Consider the following 15,376-nt stretch of genomic DNA (forward strand, 5'->3'; position numbering starts at 1 on the left):
CAAGTGGTTGTTTGAGGACAAGCAAGTGGTTATGGACACCTTGCGTTTTGAGAAAGTGCTACATAAAAGTTTAAATTCCCAGAAGCATTGCACTCATTCATGTCCGAGAGCTTTCTTATTAGGAGTTCTTTCTAATTCTGCTCTAATGTAGCTTCTCAGTTGTTTTCCAGGGCACACATGGATTTTCCTCCTGTTCCAATATATGTTTGGAATTCCACTACTCACAGGAGTTTCAATTCAGGAAAAAACAACATTAAAAACACTTCCTTTTTATGGAGCACATGAGAGAAAATTATGTTTTAACCGTACTATTGTTTTATACTTCCAAAGGTATAGAAAGAAACACGACAGAATTAATTTTCTCTCCTCTGAAAAACAATCCAGCAGCTAAGACCAATTTGAGATCATCTGGTTTTGAAAGGCTAGGTTGAAACCAAAGTAGTATTTCTGTCCTTTCCAGCAGCGCTGAACAAATCAAACAACTGCTTAACACAGTCAAAGAATTTGGAATTATAGAAATTCAGGGCTGAAGAAACACTTCAAGGGGGTTGCATTGAAACATTAAGGCTGCGGCCTTAAAGCACCAGGAACAATGTTACGTAATCCCAGCTCTCTGCCATGACCCCAAAGGGGAGGCAGAGAGAATTAGTTGAAACAGTAGTTTCCCTAATTTTTTTTTTTTTTTTACTGAAAAGGAAAAAGAAAGGAACTTGGAAAGAGCAGAAACTTTTACTGGCTGGGTTTTAATTTGTTCAAAGTTTCTGAAGTTGGAACTACTTAGCTGTTCTGCAAATTAGATTGCTCTGTGAAGAAAGTGGGTGGTCCTGTGAAGTGGATTATTCTTTGAAAGTAGCTTTTATGTTCCATAATTAGAAAACCAAATATCTAGATGGTTTCTACAAAGTTGAACTTTTTGACTTTTTTAAAAAATCAAATGAATACTGATTTTCAGCTAGCCCAAAATGAATTATTTTGACTGACTCCAAAATCTGCTTCCAAAGTGTAGTATTTTGTTTGTGACTTTACCAACCACTTTGGACCAAACGACTAATTAGTGGCTTGCTAGCAACCATTCCTACTGGCAATTTCTCTATAAACCATTGTGGAAAAGCTGGTAAGAGAGTTTATAATGGCAGCTGTCTAATTAAAAAAATAAATCAGAAATTACATTCAAACCACCCCAATACTTTATTTTTTGGAGTGGGGGAGCAAGTGTGTGGTGAGGGTGGGGTGGGAGCTTTTTTAACCAAGAGATATATTTTCTTTTGCACTAAGTGCATTTTAGGAATATTATGCACAGTAATTTTTGTTAACTAAAATAAAATAGGAAAACATGAGATTTAAATTCATAAATTGAAACAAAGAGGATGAATACATAGAAGTTAAAATTCTCAAGAAACCTCCTGGGAAAAAGAATGAAATAGTGCAAATTGAAAATTCTCCTTTTGCATTTTTCTGCCAGGCAAGGTGAAAAACAATTCACCTTTCAATTACTTAATCTTTACAAAACATCTCACAAAATATTTTGTTACCTATAGAAATTAGCGCCTATACATCAATATAGATTCTTTAATAAATTATTCCATCTTTAAGTGCCTTCTATCTTCATATAAATGATAATATAGACAATTAAAATAAAATGTAAAGCTTCTCCCAATTGTACCCTTCTTGGTCAAGTTCAAGTACCCTGAATCTTGCATGTTCATATGAGTGCACTTTAGTATGAAAGCTTTCCTTCCCACCAAATCTCATCGAATGATTAAGAACCAGATGCAGTGGTGGGTCTGAAGTAGATGGAGAGACATTATGTTCCAGACTGGGCTGGGATGGGGGAAGGAGAGGTATGCATAGTTATGTGAAAGTCGAGGTGCTGCAAATACAGATGTACTATGATCAAAGTAAGTCCCCGATCCAACATCTGGGAAACAAATAATAATAAAAGCATTTAAGGTCTCAGCAGAGTCCAGTGGAACATGGATCAGGATCTGCAAGGCGCAGGCCATTCAGCTCTTCCTCCAGAGAACTGTAAAGTAGAACTTATGGCCACATCTGCTTTAAATGGGAGCTCAAAAGACATGTCCTGCAGGATTAAGACACCCAGGAGATTCTTTCAACCGTCAAAAAACAGACTGAGCTGAGCCAATACAGGCTGGGACAGAGGCAGCCTGCTGGCCATTTCTGCCTCCAACATCCATCCTTCCAAAGCTGTGTGGTGAGCACACAGAACAGTTTGTGTGTGTGTGTGTGTGTGTGTGTGAGAGAGAGAGATTTAATATGGCAGACTTTTTTTAAAAAAAAGGTCTTTCTTTTTTTTCTTTCCCCTTTATGACCAAATCAGTGTCCTTCATGGCTTCAATCAGTTTGTGTTGTATGCTCAGAAAAAAAAAATCACATTGACAGCAAGAAACGTGAAAGTAACTCCCCCTGCCCTCCCCAAAGCTTCCAAATAAGTTAGGATTAAATTTTCTTCTAAATACTTCTCCGTTGGGATGACAGGCGAATGGGCTACTTTATAGCTTTTCCTTGGAAGGAATCCAGATGAAAGGTCCCGATTGTTCTTCAATTACAAGTTTGGTTTGGTTATATATATCTTCTAAGGTTTCTCCTTGCACAATTGCTATAGGAAGGAAAATAGATTTTATCCCTTTTCAAAAACAAAATTTGTCAGCATTTCTTTTATCTATATATCATATACGTAACAGAGCTTCATTTTGAACAGGGAAGCAACCTATGGCTTGAAAATTCATTTTTACGAGCTGTGGAACCTAAGTATTGCACTCTGAACATCAGTGGAAAACTGCTGAAGAATACTTATGTATAATTTTTTTTACTGCTTTGGGGTTTTTCTTTGCAAAACAACAAGTAATTAAGTACACCGAGTTTCTGATGCACTTCCTGTACTTTTTAGTTAAAAAAAAGCAAATTAAGCTACAGATCAATGGAACAGAACGCAGAATTTCACTCCTGCCCACCTTAGCAATGTTGTTATATTAGTGGGATGTTGCTCCAATGTCCCAAACATTCATTATTTTAAAAAGTGTGTGATCCGATCCAAAGGTGGACAACATTTGAGGAGCTGCTGGCTACAACCTGGCCTCTTCAGCTCCTGAAAGGCCACCAAAGACTAAATCACCTGCATTCCCATCCTTAAAAATACCAGCCCCCTTCAAAAGAGGCAAGAATCAGGCCACCCCACATTTGCCCTTTTGGCATAATTTTTCTCCAAGGGACACACATAGTTTACTCAGCCGAATCTGTTTCTGAAGCTTCTTCTACTTTAAGTCCAGAACTGTCAAGTACAGTTGCATGCCTCCACCATGTTTGTCTCTCAGCTGATTTTCTAAAGTTAACCGATGCCTTGATAGACACCATGCCTTCTGACCCAGAAACTGCACACGCTGTATTTCAGCACAATTTGTTGGGGTCCTGGGATGTTTGGATTAGTTACGTGTATTGTATATCACCTTCCTTTAATCTTTTGGGCTTATGGAGGCAGGCGCTGAGAGTTTTGCTTGAATTATTCCAGATTTCCCCAACCTGGTGCCTTCCAAGTGTTTCAGACAACAGCCCATCACTTTAATTAGCTTTTGGCCTTGTTGGCTAGAACTGATGGAACATGTTGCAGCCAAACATTTCTGGAAATTCCCTGACTAGACAAGGATGATGGACTATGATGCCCAGAGTCAACAAACACAGAAACAAATGCCTTCCTACTTTGCTAGGCATCAGGAGACTGGTAACAGACTAACCAATCATGAAAGCTTATGCCTTTTAATAAAATTTGTTAGCTGGAAAAGGATCTACTAGACTTCTGATTATTTTTGCCCCTCGAGACTAACAGCGAGAATTGCCAGATGTACAAGCTGGGTTTAGAAAAGGCAGAGGAACTAGGGACCAAATTGCCAATATCCGCTGGATAATGGAAAAAGCCAGGGAGTTTCAGAAAAACATCTATTTCTGTTTTATTGACTATTCTAAAGCCTTTGACTGTGTGGACCATAACAAATTGCGGCAAGTTCTTAGCGGTATGGGGATACCAAGTCATCTTGTCTGCCTCCTGAAGAATCTGTATAACGACCAAGTAGCAACAGTAAGAACAGACCACGGAACAACGGACTGGTTTAAGATTGGGAAAGGAGTACGGCAGGGCTGTATACTCTCACCCTCCCTATTCAACTTGTATGCAGAACACGTCATGCGACGTGCTGGGCTTGAGGAATCCAAGGCTGGAGTTAAAATCGCTGGAAGAAACATTAACAATCTCAGATATGCAGATGATACCACTTTGATGGCTGAAAGCAAAGAGGAACTGAGGAGCCTTATGATGAAGGTGAAAGAAGAAAGTGCAAAAGCTGGCTTGCAGCTAAACCTCAAAAAAACCAAGATGATGGCAACCAGCTTGATTGATAACTGGCAAATAGAGGGAGAACATGTAGAAGCAGTGAAAGACTTTGTATCTCTAGGTGCGAAGATTACTGCGCATGCTGACTGCAGTCAGGAAATCAGAAGACGCTTAATCCTTGGGAGAAGAGCAATGACAAATCTTGATAAAATAGTTAAGAGCTGAGACATCACACTGACAACAAAGGTCCGCATAGTTAAAGCAATGGTGTTCCCCGGAGTAACATATGGCTGCGAGAGCTGGACCATAAGGAAGGCTGAGAGAAGGAAGATCGATGCTTTGGAACTGTGGTATTGGAGGAAAATTCTGAGAGTGCCTTGGACTGCAAGAAGATCAAACCAGTCCATCCTCCAGGAAATAAAGCCAGACTGCTCACTTGAGCATGATATTAAAGGCAAAACTGAAATACTTTGGCCACATAATGAGAAGACAGGACACCCTGGAGAAGATCCTGATGCTAGGGAGAGTGGAAGGCAAAAGGAAGAGGGGCCGACCAAGGGCAAGGTGGATGGATGATATTCTAGAGGTGATGGACTCGTCCCTGGGGGAGCTGGGGCTGTTGACGACCGACAGGAGGCTCTGGCGTGGGCTGGTCCATGAAGTCATGAAGAGTCGGAAGCAACTAAACAAATAAACAACAGGCTAACATGGATCTCCTCCTATAATGTTTCCTTTGCTTGAATAAACCACTCTTTTTGAGTCTCGCCAGTTGTAAACCATGAATCCTATTGTTCTGAAATGTTGCCAGAAGGTCTGGTCCTGAGTTGGCTCTGGGTCTTACACTGTGTTGCAAACAAGGTCCACAGTTCTGAGACAGAGCCACATGAATGCAGCATACCTCAGGATAAGTCTCTGGCTGATCCCAGAGTTAATTTTTGCTTGAATGTTTGGAGAGCTGCTAACATTCAGAAGAAACATACAAAGCTAGGCTGATCATTGTTTCGCCCCAGGAAAAAAAAATAAACTTGTACACAATCATTTTTATGCTACTACAGGTAGTCCTTGTTTACCAACCACTTGTTCAGTGACTTTTTGAACTTATGACACCACTGAACAATGAGACTTACGACCGCAGCATCCCTGCGGTCGTGTGATGACCATTTGTGATCTTCATACTGTAGCTGGCTTCTGACAAGCAGAGTCAATGAGGAAGCTGGCAGGAAGTCATGAGTTGCAGTCACGTGACATTGTGCTCAATGACTGCCCTGCTTAGTGATGGAGTTGCCACTCCCAATTGCGGCTGGTAAATGAGGACTGCCTGTCTTCCTCTGATAATTCAGTTTCTCATGTCTTATCCCCAAAGTGTCACAAGGAATAAATGATGCACTTTCCCCTCCTTCATGAAAAAAGGAAGCCTTTTCAAACATACCTGTAAAATATTCTCCAAATTCTTGTTCTAATTTCATGGCTCGGTCATATGTCTTCTTGGCCTGCTCCTCCGTGAGGCGTTTGTTCATTTCCCTGAAACACAGTTTGAAAGCTCAAGTAAGGGAGAGGGAGAAATCCAAGCCACATTTCATTTGCCCTTGGCAGAAATAAAAACAAAGCAATAAATATCAATCCCAAATGGACATAGTTAAAAAATAAGGCCATAGTTTAGTCAGATAATTCAATGTAGGCATTATTGGGGAAAATATGGCTACCCTGTTTGAGACTCTGGAAATAAATACTTACTGTTGGCAAGTAGAAAACATTTTGCACACATTTCCTGCCTGTATGGTTGAATGGTTAAACTGTTGGACTAACAGTGAGGAAGACCCAGGTTCTAGTCCACCCTCAGTCACAGAAACGTGATGTTTTGCTTTTGGGCCGGTCAGCCAGGCCTTCCTCGGTGGGATTCAGGCAAGAAGGACCCTGATTCAAGTCATGGAAGCTCACTGTGCGACCAGACCAACTCTTGCAGCCCAACCTACCTCACATGGCTGTTGTTGGGGGAAAAGTTAGAAGGAGTGCTATGTATTCTGTCTTAACCTCCTAAAAGGAAAGTGGGATACAACACTAACAAAGCCAATGATATAAAATTCAAGTTAAACCTATCAGGGATAGATCCCTTTCCTCTCCACCCCTCCTTTTTTCACAGTGCTTAGTCAGAATATTCCCAAAGCTATAGGGCCAGAGCTTTATCTGTCCAAGGCTTGGTCAAACACGTTTTCTAAAATATATTTCCAGTGCCAAATTCAGCCCAGAAACATTAAAAAAAATCAGCGTCTTTGCCACCGAAGAAGCTTCCGCTTTGCTGGTGAGAATAACTGCATCTTACGCATCATCTGAAATTATTGTGTGTGATTTTTGGATCTTAGGACATGGCTTCCCTTCGAGGCACTGGTTAATTTTAGAAAATCAGCTGAGAGATGTAGCCAAACAAGACAGAGGCACTCCAGCCAAATCAAAAACTCTGGCTTTGTCAGAGAAGCCTGCACAGCCTCAGCAGAATAACCTACGTGTGTTGTTTGGAGAAAACGGTACGCACTGTGATACGTAAAGGATGGGCTGAGATGATCATGCCAGTGCCCATATGCAACTGTGTTGCTCACTGAACTGTGTGCATGGATGAAACAGAGAATGAAAAAGCAGCAAAATAGAACTGTGGGGCCTTCCATTTCGGTTCCCACCTGGACATTGCTCTGGAGCTGCCTTTCTCAACCTTTTGACCCTGGAGGAACCCTTGAAATATTTTTCAGGCCTCGGGGAACCCCTGCACATTCAGGCTCAAATATAGGCCAGACGTTACAACATTATTCTATTCGTTTCATGGGTAGGCCTGTCTCTATGCATGAACAGGGTTCTTAAACTAAAAATAAAGAATGAAACTTACCTCTTGAATGTGAAGTTGCCTGAATCTGAAATAGTTTTTTAAATAAATCGTGATCTCCCAGGGAACCCCTAGCAACCTCTCCCAGGACCCTGGCTGAGAAACCCTGGTCTGGAGATTCTGTACCTAAGACAGAATGGAGCTATTGCCCAGTCAGAGGATTCACACGGAACACCTCTTCCTGGGCTCTGGTATTTCAGATATTGGAAGGAGCTGAAGGGTGGGAAAGAACCCCTGTAGTTCTATTCGAGAAACATCTTGAATGCAGAAAAACCTACTATGAAAAGCTAGGTGAGTATCCTTGTCCCTAACAGGTGGTGGTGGTGGTTTGTTTTTGTATTATTATTACTGGAAAAGATTTTGTTTGCTTCCCTTTAAGGCGAGGAAAGCATTCACAAGGTCACAACATCGATTTCCTCTGCGTCCATGTTTCTCAGATAAACACACAATAAAAAAAAAACTAAGTGTCCCTAACTCACTTCCTCCAAACTCTGGTTTGGGCACTCCGTAAGCTGAAACTGTTGTGCTAACAGATTGATTGCTAACTCAGACTTTAAGATGTTGTTTCCATCTTTTTATGGAGGTCCTACTGATCAAGAGAAAGACACCCCATTCAGCAATGTGGGAGGAGGCCTTCCATTGGGCCAAAGCTACATTACTAGCCCCGTGAGATCTGAGTTCAGCGTTCAAAGTGTGTTTGAACACAAGAAATGTTCTCTACTTCCCGCATTCATGCATGTGAATGGGACGGCACGTTAAATACAGATATGCAAATCCTTGCAATGGGAGATTGGGGTTCTAGAAAGCTTCACCCCGTGGTTAAACGGTAGGCTGGAGGAGAAGGTACTCACATCAAGGGCTCCCATGACTTAGGCTTAATGAAGATAGCAATAGGGTACAGTTGTGCAACTTGAAGTCGTTTAATTGCATTTCCTGATACATCAAGGATACAATGCTTGCCCTAGTGAAAGGAGAGGAAGAAGGCTTTACTTTTGAGGTGCTGGTGGCATTTCAGGGGACAAAAAGGGCAGAACTTTCAAGATGGACCACTTTCAAAATGAGCAAGCAGCGTAGTAGTTATTTTGTATAGGCCCCTGAAAAATAACAGATGCAATATGAGGACATTACAGTATCTGTCCAAACCTTCTGTTCATTGAAATATGATATTGATATTCATTGGAATAAATTTGGCTTGGTTGCCATGCACCTGTCTTACTTACTGTCCTCTTTGGCAGATGGTTTGCTCAGCTTTGTGGACAACATCTGTGGCATTTTCTTGTGCAACTCCCAGTTAGGAGTGGAAGACCGAGTGTGTGCTCACTCTCAGCTATGGAAAGTCACTGGCTTTGGGCCAGGCCCTCTAATCAACTTGTCCTACCTCACAGGGTTATTGTTGTAGGGTAGGGACAAAATTGTCACAGGGCCAAAATGAAGGGAGACCTGCCTTGGGCTGCTGGCAATAGAGTGGAATGTAAATGTAACAAATACATAAAATAGGGAAGATGGTCTTTTTTTTTAAAAAACAAAACAAAACAGCACAGTTTAGGACAGTGTTTCTCAACCTTGGCCACTTGTAGATTTGTGGACTTCATCTACCAGAATTCCCTTTGTCTACCAGATAATTTTGGGAGTTGAAGTCAGCAGATCTTCAAGTGACCAAGGCTGAGAAACATTGGTTTAGGAATATATGAAGTGCTTAGTCTAAGTGAGATCACTGGCCCATGTGGACCAGTGTCTCCACGCTAAAAGTGACTCTGACCAAGCCAGGATTGCTTCTAACATGAAAACATTTTCCACACACACACCAGCCCTTCCAAAGTGGTTCAAAAATGGACAGAGGAGCTCTGAATGCAGGTGTGGGCAAAAGGAAGGGGTCTGGTCTGGTCTACATGGGCCAGCACCCTCTCATGTTCTTTCAATGTCTGTGAGCTGGTTACAAGAACCACCACACTGCATGTCCAACTTTAATTGCCTTTTTAAATATTAGCTTTACTGTCCTGTCAGAAATAATTTACCTTTCATGTCTTTCTTCCCTTCCCTGAACATGGAGTGCTTCCACCTCTAACGGTGAGGGAAAATCTAAGCCTGTTTTGGAAACCTTCCTTGCAATTCCTGAAAAGGGTTCTTCTCCTGCAAAAGAGGCTTCTGTTTTTTTGCCCCATTCTCAGGAAGCTTCAGAAGGTCTTTGAGGCAATGACTGGGTTTGGGGGTAGAGTGGGGGACCAAGGGGGTTGGGGGTCTTGCTGGTGTTGCCTTCCTATCACTCTATAGCTTCTCTGGCTGCTTATTCTTCCCAAGCTAAGAAAGCTGGCAGATAGGAGTTTCCTCATGATGTTTTCCTTTGTGACTGAATGGAAGGCTGCAGACCTGCTGGGGAGCAGTTTGTGCAATGATATGTAATTTGCCCCCTTTGTAATTAAGATAAGGAAGCCCAGTCTTGACAATCTGATCTCAATTTTCTTCTCCTTTGGGAGAATTTCTTTCTGAATAAGAATGGACGGGGTAAAAAATAGAGAAGAAATATTTGGCCCTGCGTTAGCAAAACTCACCCAACATGCTTGCTGTTGAACATCATATGCTATTTGCATCATTATATGGAACTCTTTCAAGAGGACAGAAGTCATATGCTTTTATAAATATCTAAGCTGGTTCTTAGCTTTCCCTAAATTAAAGGAATTTAGACCTAGAATTGCATTTAGTATAATTCATTATTATATAGCACTTTCTGCATTTGTACCATCTGGGTCATTTACCCTTTCGGCCACAAATCTCACGGACTGCACGCTTGTTCCATACAGATTATCATTATACTGGCCAGCCTCGATGAACTTGTGCTCTTGAATGTCCTTTTCCATTTGTTCTCTGGAGATGACAAAGTGGTAATCTCTACCATCCACTTCATAATCACGCTTTGGTCGAGTGGTATCTTGGGGGTAACAAAAAATGAAAGAGGTTTTGCTAAGTGAACCAAGACACAGGCATTCTTCTTTTCTGATCCTCCTTCTTTACATTCTTAGTCTGAGGTCATTGCCAGCTCATGAGCTGATATATGCAAAGAGGGTTGTATGCCCTTGTGTCCCCCTGGACATCATCGGTCTTGGGATGTTTTCGGCAGCTGAGCTGATAAATATCAAGCAGAATTGCTCCAGACATCATTCTGCAAAGAACATTGCAGTATTTCTTTAACATTAAAAATGAAGCAGAGCATAGGGATTTGCAAAGTGAAGCACCAGGCTCTAGGGCGCTGTTTCTCAACCCTGGCAGCTTGAAGATGTGTGGGCCTCAACTCCCAGAATTCCCCAGCCAACAAACTTGAGTTGAAGTCCACACATCTTCAAGCTGCCAAGGTTGAGAAACACTGCTCTAGGGTCATCCTTCTTTCCAATGCTGTTTTCCAACAGCAAGTGGTTCTTAGAAAATAAAAATGAGGGAAGAGTTACAGCCAAATGCTTTGTACAGAATGGTGTCTACTTACCTAGGAAGAAGCTAAAGACAAGCCAGGAATGTCAAGAATCATTATGGGGATGTGGGAACATCTCTAGTCTGCCTCCTAATAAAGGGTATTTTATGACTAACCATGACCCCCTGGGCAGCCATTTTGTGAATGAGCAAGCCCTTTCCTTCGTGGTAACCATTTTGGAAGCATGCCCAAGGCATTCCCAAATGTGTCTACTGTCCAACAGAGATGAGGGCCACTGCCCTACTAGTTTCTAAGGGATACATTAGCATAAAATAAACATGGCTGCTAATTTTATAAGAGTTTCAGAAAGAGGACAACAACAGAGGCAAATTAGCTTGCTGCACCTGATTCTAACCCAGAAGTGTTGACAGAGATGCCTCCTGAAATATAATACTTACGTGGGACACAGGAGCCAAATTTGTCAGGGAATTCAGATATCAAATCATCATTAATCCGATCTTTCATTGGTCCGAGGATGATAACTGGCCTGGTGTAATTAACTGAAATGCAGAAAGAGGGGTTGATGACTAAACATTAATTTTGAGTAGATATCAATTGAATTCAATCAGTTTTGATTATGCATTTAGATCTAATAAATGGAACAATGGACAAATAATTCCATGAGATGAACTGACGATGTCTCTTCAAAAGGCCTGTTGGAATGCTTCTTCACTGAATTGTTCTCCAAAAGATGTAATGGCCATTATTTTTCTATGAAACTGGTTTTTCTTATTGAAAAACAAATGCTGAATAGTGCAATCATGAAATCTAGCAAGGTCCTTCTTACAGCATATGGGACATTGGGCAGATTAGGTTTTTTTTTTAAATGTCCTCTTCCATCGTGTACTTTGAATGGGGTTGAAGACACGAGCTGCGAACATGTTGTAGAACTTGTCCTAAAGAAATGTGAATGGATTCAACATCTTAGATCTGGGCTGCATGTAAAACACAGTGAAGTAGAAAATATCTGTACTGAGAAACTGCACGTATACAGCCCAGATCACAGAGCAAATCATAATCTCAAAAGTTGTAACTGATCGCACTTGAAGTTACATGGTTTAAATATGCATTAAAATGACTAACAAAGTGGAATATTAAAATTTGGAAGCAAGACGTTTGCTCCACATTCAGCCACTCTGTTATGAATGAAAGTGTGTCTTTAGATGGCAGGACATTAAATAATTGCTATCTCTGAATTGGAATGTGTAATGATTCATTGCACAGCTCCACCTCCTGCTTCTCTCATGCATGGATCTTGGCAGAGGCTAGATCTGTGTTTGCAGAAAGCGAGAAGGTGGAGTTAAAAAATGCAAGCAGAACCTGAACAGAGACGAAGTGAGCTAGAACCACTTATTCCGCCATGACAGACTTAGGGAGGGAGTTTTTAGGTGGTGGTGGGGACATATTTAAAAATGGTAGTCCCTGTAATCTACAGTGCAAAGTGGTACCACCCACTCTAACAGCCTAGGATTTTGCCACCTTGTTTTGCTATACAAATGGGCTAGGCTTTGGTATAGTTAGCTGAAACCAACTAAGGAGGACACCAGAGCTTGCTTACTTTCCTGCCTTGTTACAGGTTCATAGGACAGAATGCAGTCCTCTTGTCCTCCTGGCGAGAGAAGAAAATAGAGAGAAAATCAGCATTGAGAAACAGTGCTTGGAAAACTCTCTCAAAGGTCACACTTACTTCCTTGAATAGGCTTACACACAAGTTACTCCAGAATGCTTTCACGCAATCTACCTCAGTTTAAAGTCTCAAGTTACACCCTGACTTATCATTACAAACCAATAATAACACAGGAGTCACAGATGATCTAGTGGATGATCCTCTATGCATGAACAGGACAGGATGGAGAACCTTTATTCTAGACCTCCACACAAGCTGTAGAGTCTTTGCAAGTTCAAAGTTCTTGATTCAAATCTTATTAGACAAGTCAGCATTGCCAATAGTAATGTTTGTGCATATATATGGAGGGCACTAGCTTATCAAATCTTGATTCTTCATGTCTTGGTTCTTCTTTCATAGAGATGCAGACAACTGGAGAAACAAGTACAGCAGAAATACTCAATATCCTCTCCATTCAGGTGCGCCCTTTTTAAGATTGGGATTGAATTTCTATGAATATTGCAGTGGATTAACATAATTGGTATAGCTCAGTGGGTCCTTAATAGGTAAAGTGGTGTGAGAAGTTCATGTGATATAATTTGAATATCACACCTCACTTTAACTCTTCCCTCAATGGGCAGATCAAATATAAGCTACTATTTTAGATTTAGAGCCCAACACTTGGCAAAGGGTAGCAATTATCCAATCTATGGGTATTCTGGGGCAGCCATAGTAATTCAGTTCTCTGAAAATGTGAAGTTTCATTTCTTTTACCCTCCCCAAAGTTTTTAGCCCTTATGATTGCTAAGATGTTTTTAAAACTAAGTTAATTTCTTAATTATGAATGAAGCAGTTCAAAAACATGCAAATGTGAGTAGATTAATAGGTACCGCTTTGGCGGGCAGGTAACGGCGTTCCGTTTAGTCATGCTGGCCACATGACCACGGAAGTGTCTACGGACAAACACCGGCTCTTCAGCTTTGAAACGGAGATGAGCACCTCCCCCTAGAGTCGGACACGACTGGACTTAATGCCAGGGGAAACCTTTACCTTTACTAATTCTCTATATGATATCCATTACTGGAACATTACTCTGTTGCCATTCTTGAACTAAGTTACAAACTTTTTAAGCCCAGGTCTTTCTTTCTCTTTTTTCATTCCAATCCACTGCCCCCTACAGCTCTCATAAGACCACTAAACCTTGCAAGTATTCTCTCATGGGAATACTAGAATCCTGTCAAGTTCTTCATAGGAATACTTAGAAATCTTGTGATGTTCTGGGTTGTGATGTGAACTATTGTAAGATGTTGATACCTTGTGCAATTTCAATGATTTTTTTAAAATTAGAAGCATTCTTTATTTTTGTTTAATTTTGGGAGTTGCAAGTGCCATTTGAGGACCAGTGACAATATCCATGTCCCCCAGGGACAGGTCTTTATTTAAATCATGAATGCAAAAAATTTGCAAGTTGAATACTGTACTTGCCACTTCTAGTTTACAATCTACAATCTACACATTCCACTGCAATGGAATGAAGGAACAGCTGGCCCACTGCTCTTCAGAAGCTCTATCCTGAATTAACAAAGACATCGAATGCACTGACTCATTAGCGAAAGTTCCATACGTTCCCAAAATCTTCCATAGATCTGGAAGTGGAACTTTTTTTTCCAGGTGAGGCTATTGCTTAATGGCTAGCCCCATATCTTCAACATTCAATTGCTCCCTTTGCATTGCTTACTAAAGGATCTTCTGCAGCAGAGTTAAGGGAAAGTTCACCTTAAGCTGCTGGAGATCCATCAACAACAAGGTATACCATCCTGGAGCCCATGGATCACTTGCCAAATTGAGCATAAGCTACTTGAAAGTTATCTGAGATATCTAAGGAATCTTTTGATATGTTTTCTATGCCCTGACAACACATGTGTGCCTGAGTCCTGGGAAAAAAGCCCTTTCACGCATGGGAATGATTTGGAAGCTGCTGTCTGAGTGCTACATGAAATGACCAATAGCCAAATTTAAAATGAAATATAAACAGCTGTGGATGGTTAATATTGGATCTAGTACAACCAATAAGCAAAATTTGCAGCCAGAGAAATTCTGTTCCAGCCAAAGCCCATGAAACTGCTAGATCAGAATGGGGAAAAATTGCACAAAAAGCAGCATTTCAGAAATTCTGTTGTTTGCTACGGAACATTTAATTTCATTTGAAATGCAGAGACATGCACACAGGTACACGCACACACATTTCTTGTTGCAGTGTGACCTATTTAGTTGATTTGGGCCATTGTGACCAACTGAGCAATTAGGCAAAGTCGAGGCAGGAGTGAATGAACAATTGACGTTAATTGTGTTATTCATATAATTCAGTGCAGTTTAATGGAAATATGTTTCTGAACCCACACCTGTGTGCCGGTTCATGAATGCAGTGGAAAGATATTATTACAACTCCATAAAAAAATTTGGGCTGATTGGGAATTATGGGAGATGGACCCCATCCTCTTGCAGAAAAGCTGTTTGAAACAACCAAGAGATATATTCAAATTTGAAAGCTTTTTAAAAACCCACTTAATTGCTTTATGCAATTGGATTAATGAGAGAAGCTGAACTGGAACTTTTAAAATTCTCCAATGCTCTTATGGCCTTAAGTGATCCCGAATGGCCCTTCTTCCATTCACCCTGCCCTGAGTTTCCACATGCATTCAATCCCTGGTGCAGCTGGATTAAGCTCATGTATGAAGTCCTGGATTGCTGTTAATCAGGGCAGTGGTCACAGACAGTCAACATTTGTGGGGTGGGGGCAGGAGATACATTGAGAATTATGAGAATTCCCACAAAAAGGGTCCCTGATGCAATGGGTCTGGCCAGTCATAATGGATGATTGTTATTTCATTTCATTTTTGTAATTTTTTATTACAATTGGCTTTAATTATCATGTAAGTGGGTAGACAAAGCATTTGAAAGGCAGGATGAAGAGTTTCATTTAAATCAATAGCAGTTTCTTTTGTTAATGGTGGTGGAGACATTTGGCTTTGGTCAAATGGGAGAGAGAGAACTAGCCTATATGGACAACTCTTCTGATTAGATCTAAGGAAGCTT

General features: G+C 41.0%; 1 protein-coding gene across 1 annotated transcript in view; it reads right to left on the minus strand.

Annotated features, from left to right (window-relative positions):
• Positions 1–1,588: 1,588 nt before the first annotated feature.
• DLG2 (discs large MAGUK scaffold protein 2) overlaps positions 1,589–15,376 on the minus strand; it is an 803,998-nt gene continuing 790,210 nt past the window's right edge. The window contains exons 19-24 of the mRNA XM_063304740.1: positions 12,233–12,283; positions 11,073–11,174; positions 9,968–10,140; positions 8,066–8,175; positions 5,772–5,863; positions 1,589–2,617 (exon numbers count right to left, since the gene is read on the minus strand). Coding sequence (XP_063160810.1) covers positions 2,511–2,617; positions 5,772–5,863; positions 8,066–8,175; positions 9,968–10,140; positions 11,073–11,174; positions 12,233–12,283 — 635 coding nt within the window. The 3' untranslated portion in view covers positions 1,589–2,510. The remainder of the gene's footprint in view (positions 2,618–5,771; positions 5,864–8,065; positions 8,176–9,967; positions 10,141–11,072; positions 11,175–12,232; positions 12,284–15,376) is intronic.

Source organism: Candoia aspera, chromosome 5 (genome assembly GCF_035149785.1).
Source record: "Candoia aspera isolate rCanAsp1 chromosome 5, rCanAsp1.hap2, whole genome shotgun sequence".
Classification (NCBI taxonomy): domain Eukaryota; kingdom Metazoa; phylum Chordata; class Lepidosauria; order Squamata; family Boidae; genus Candoia; species Candoia aspera.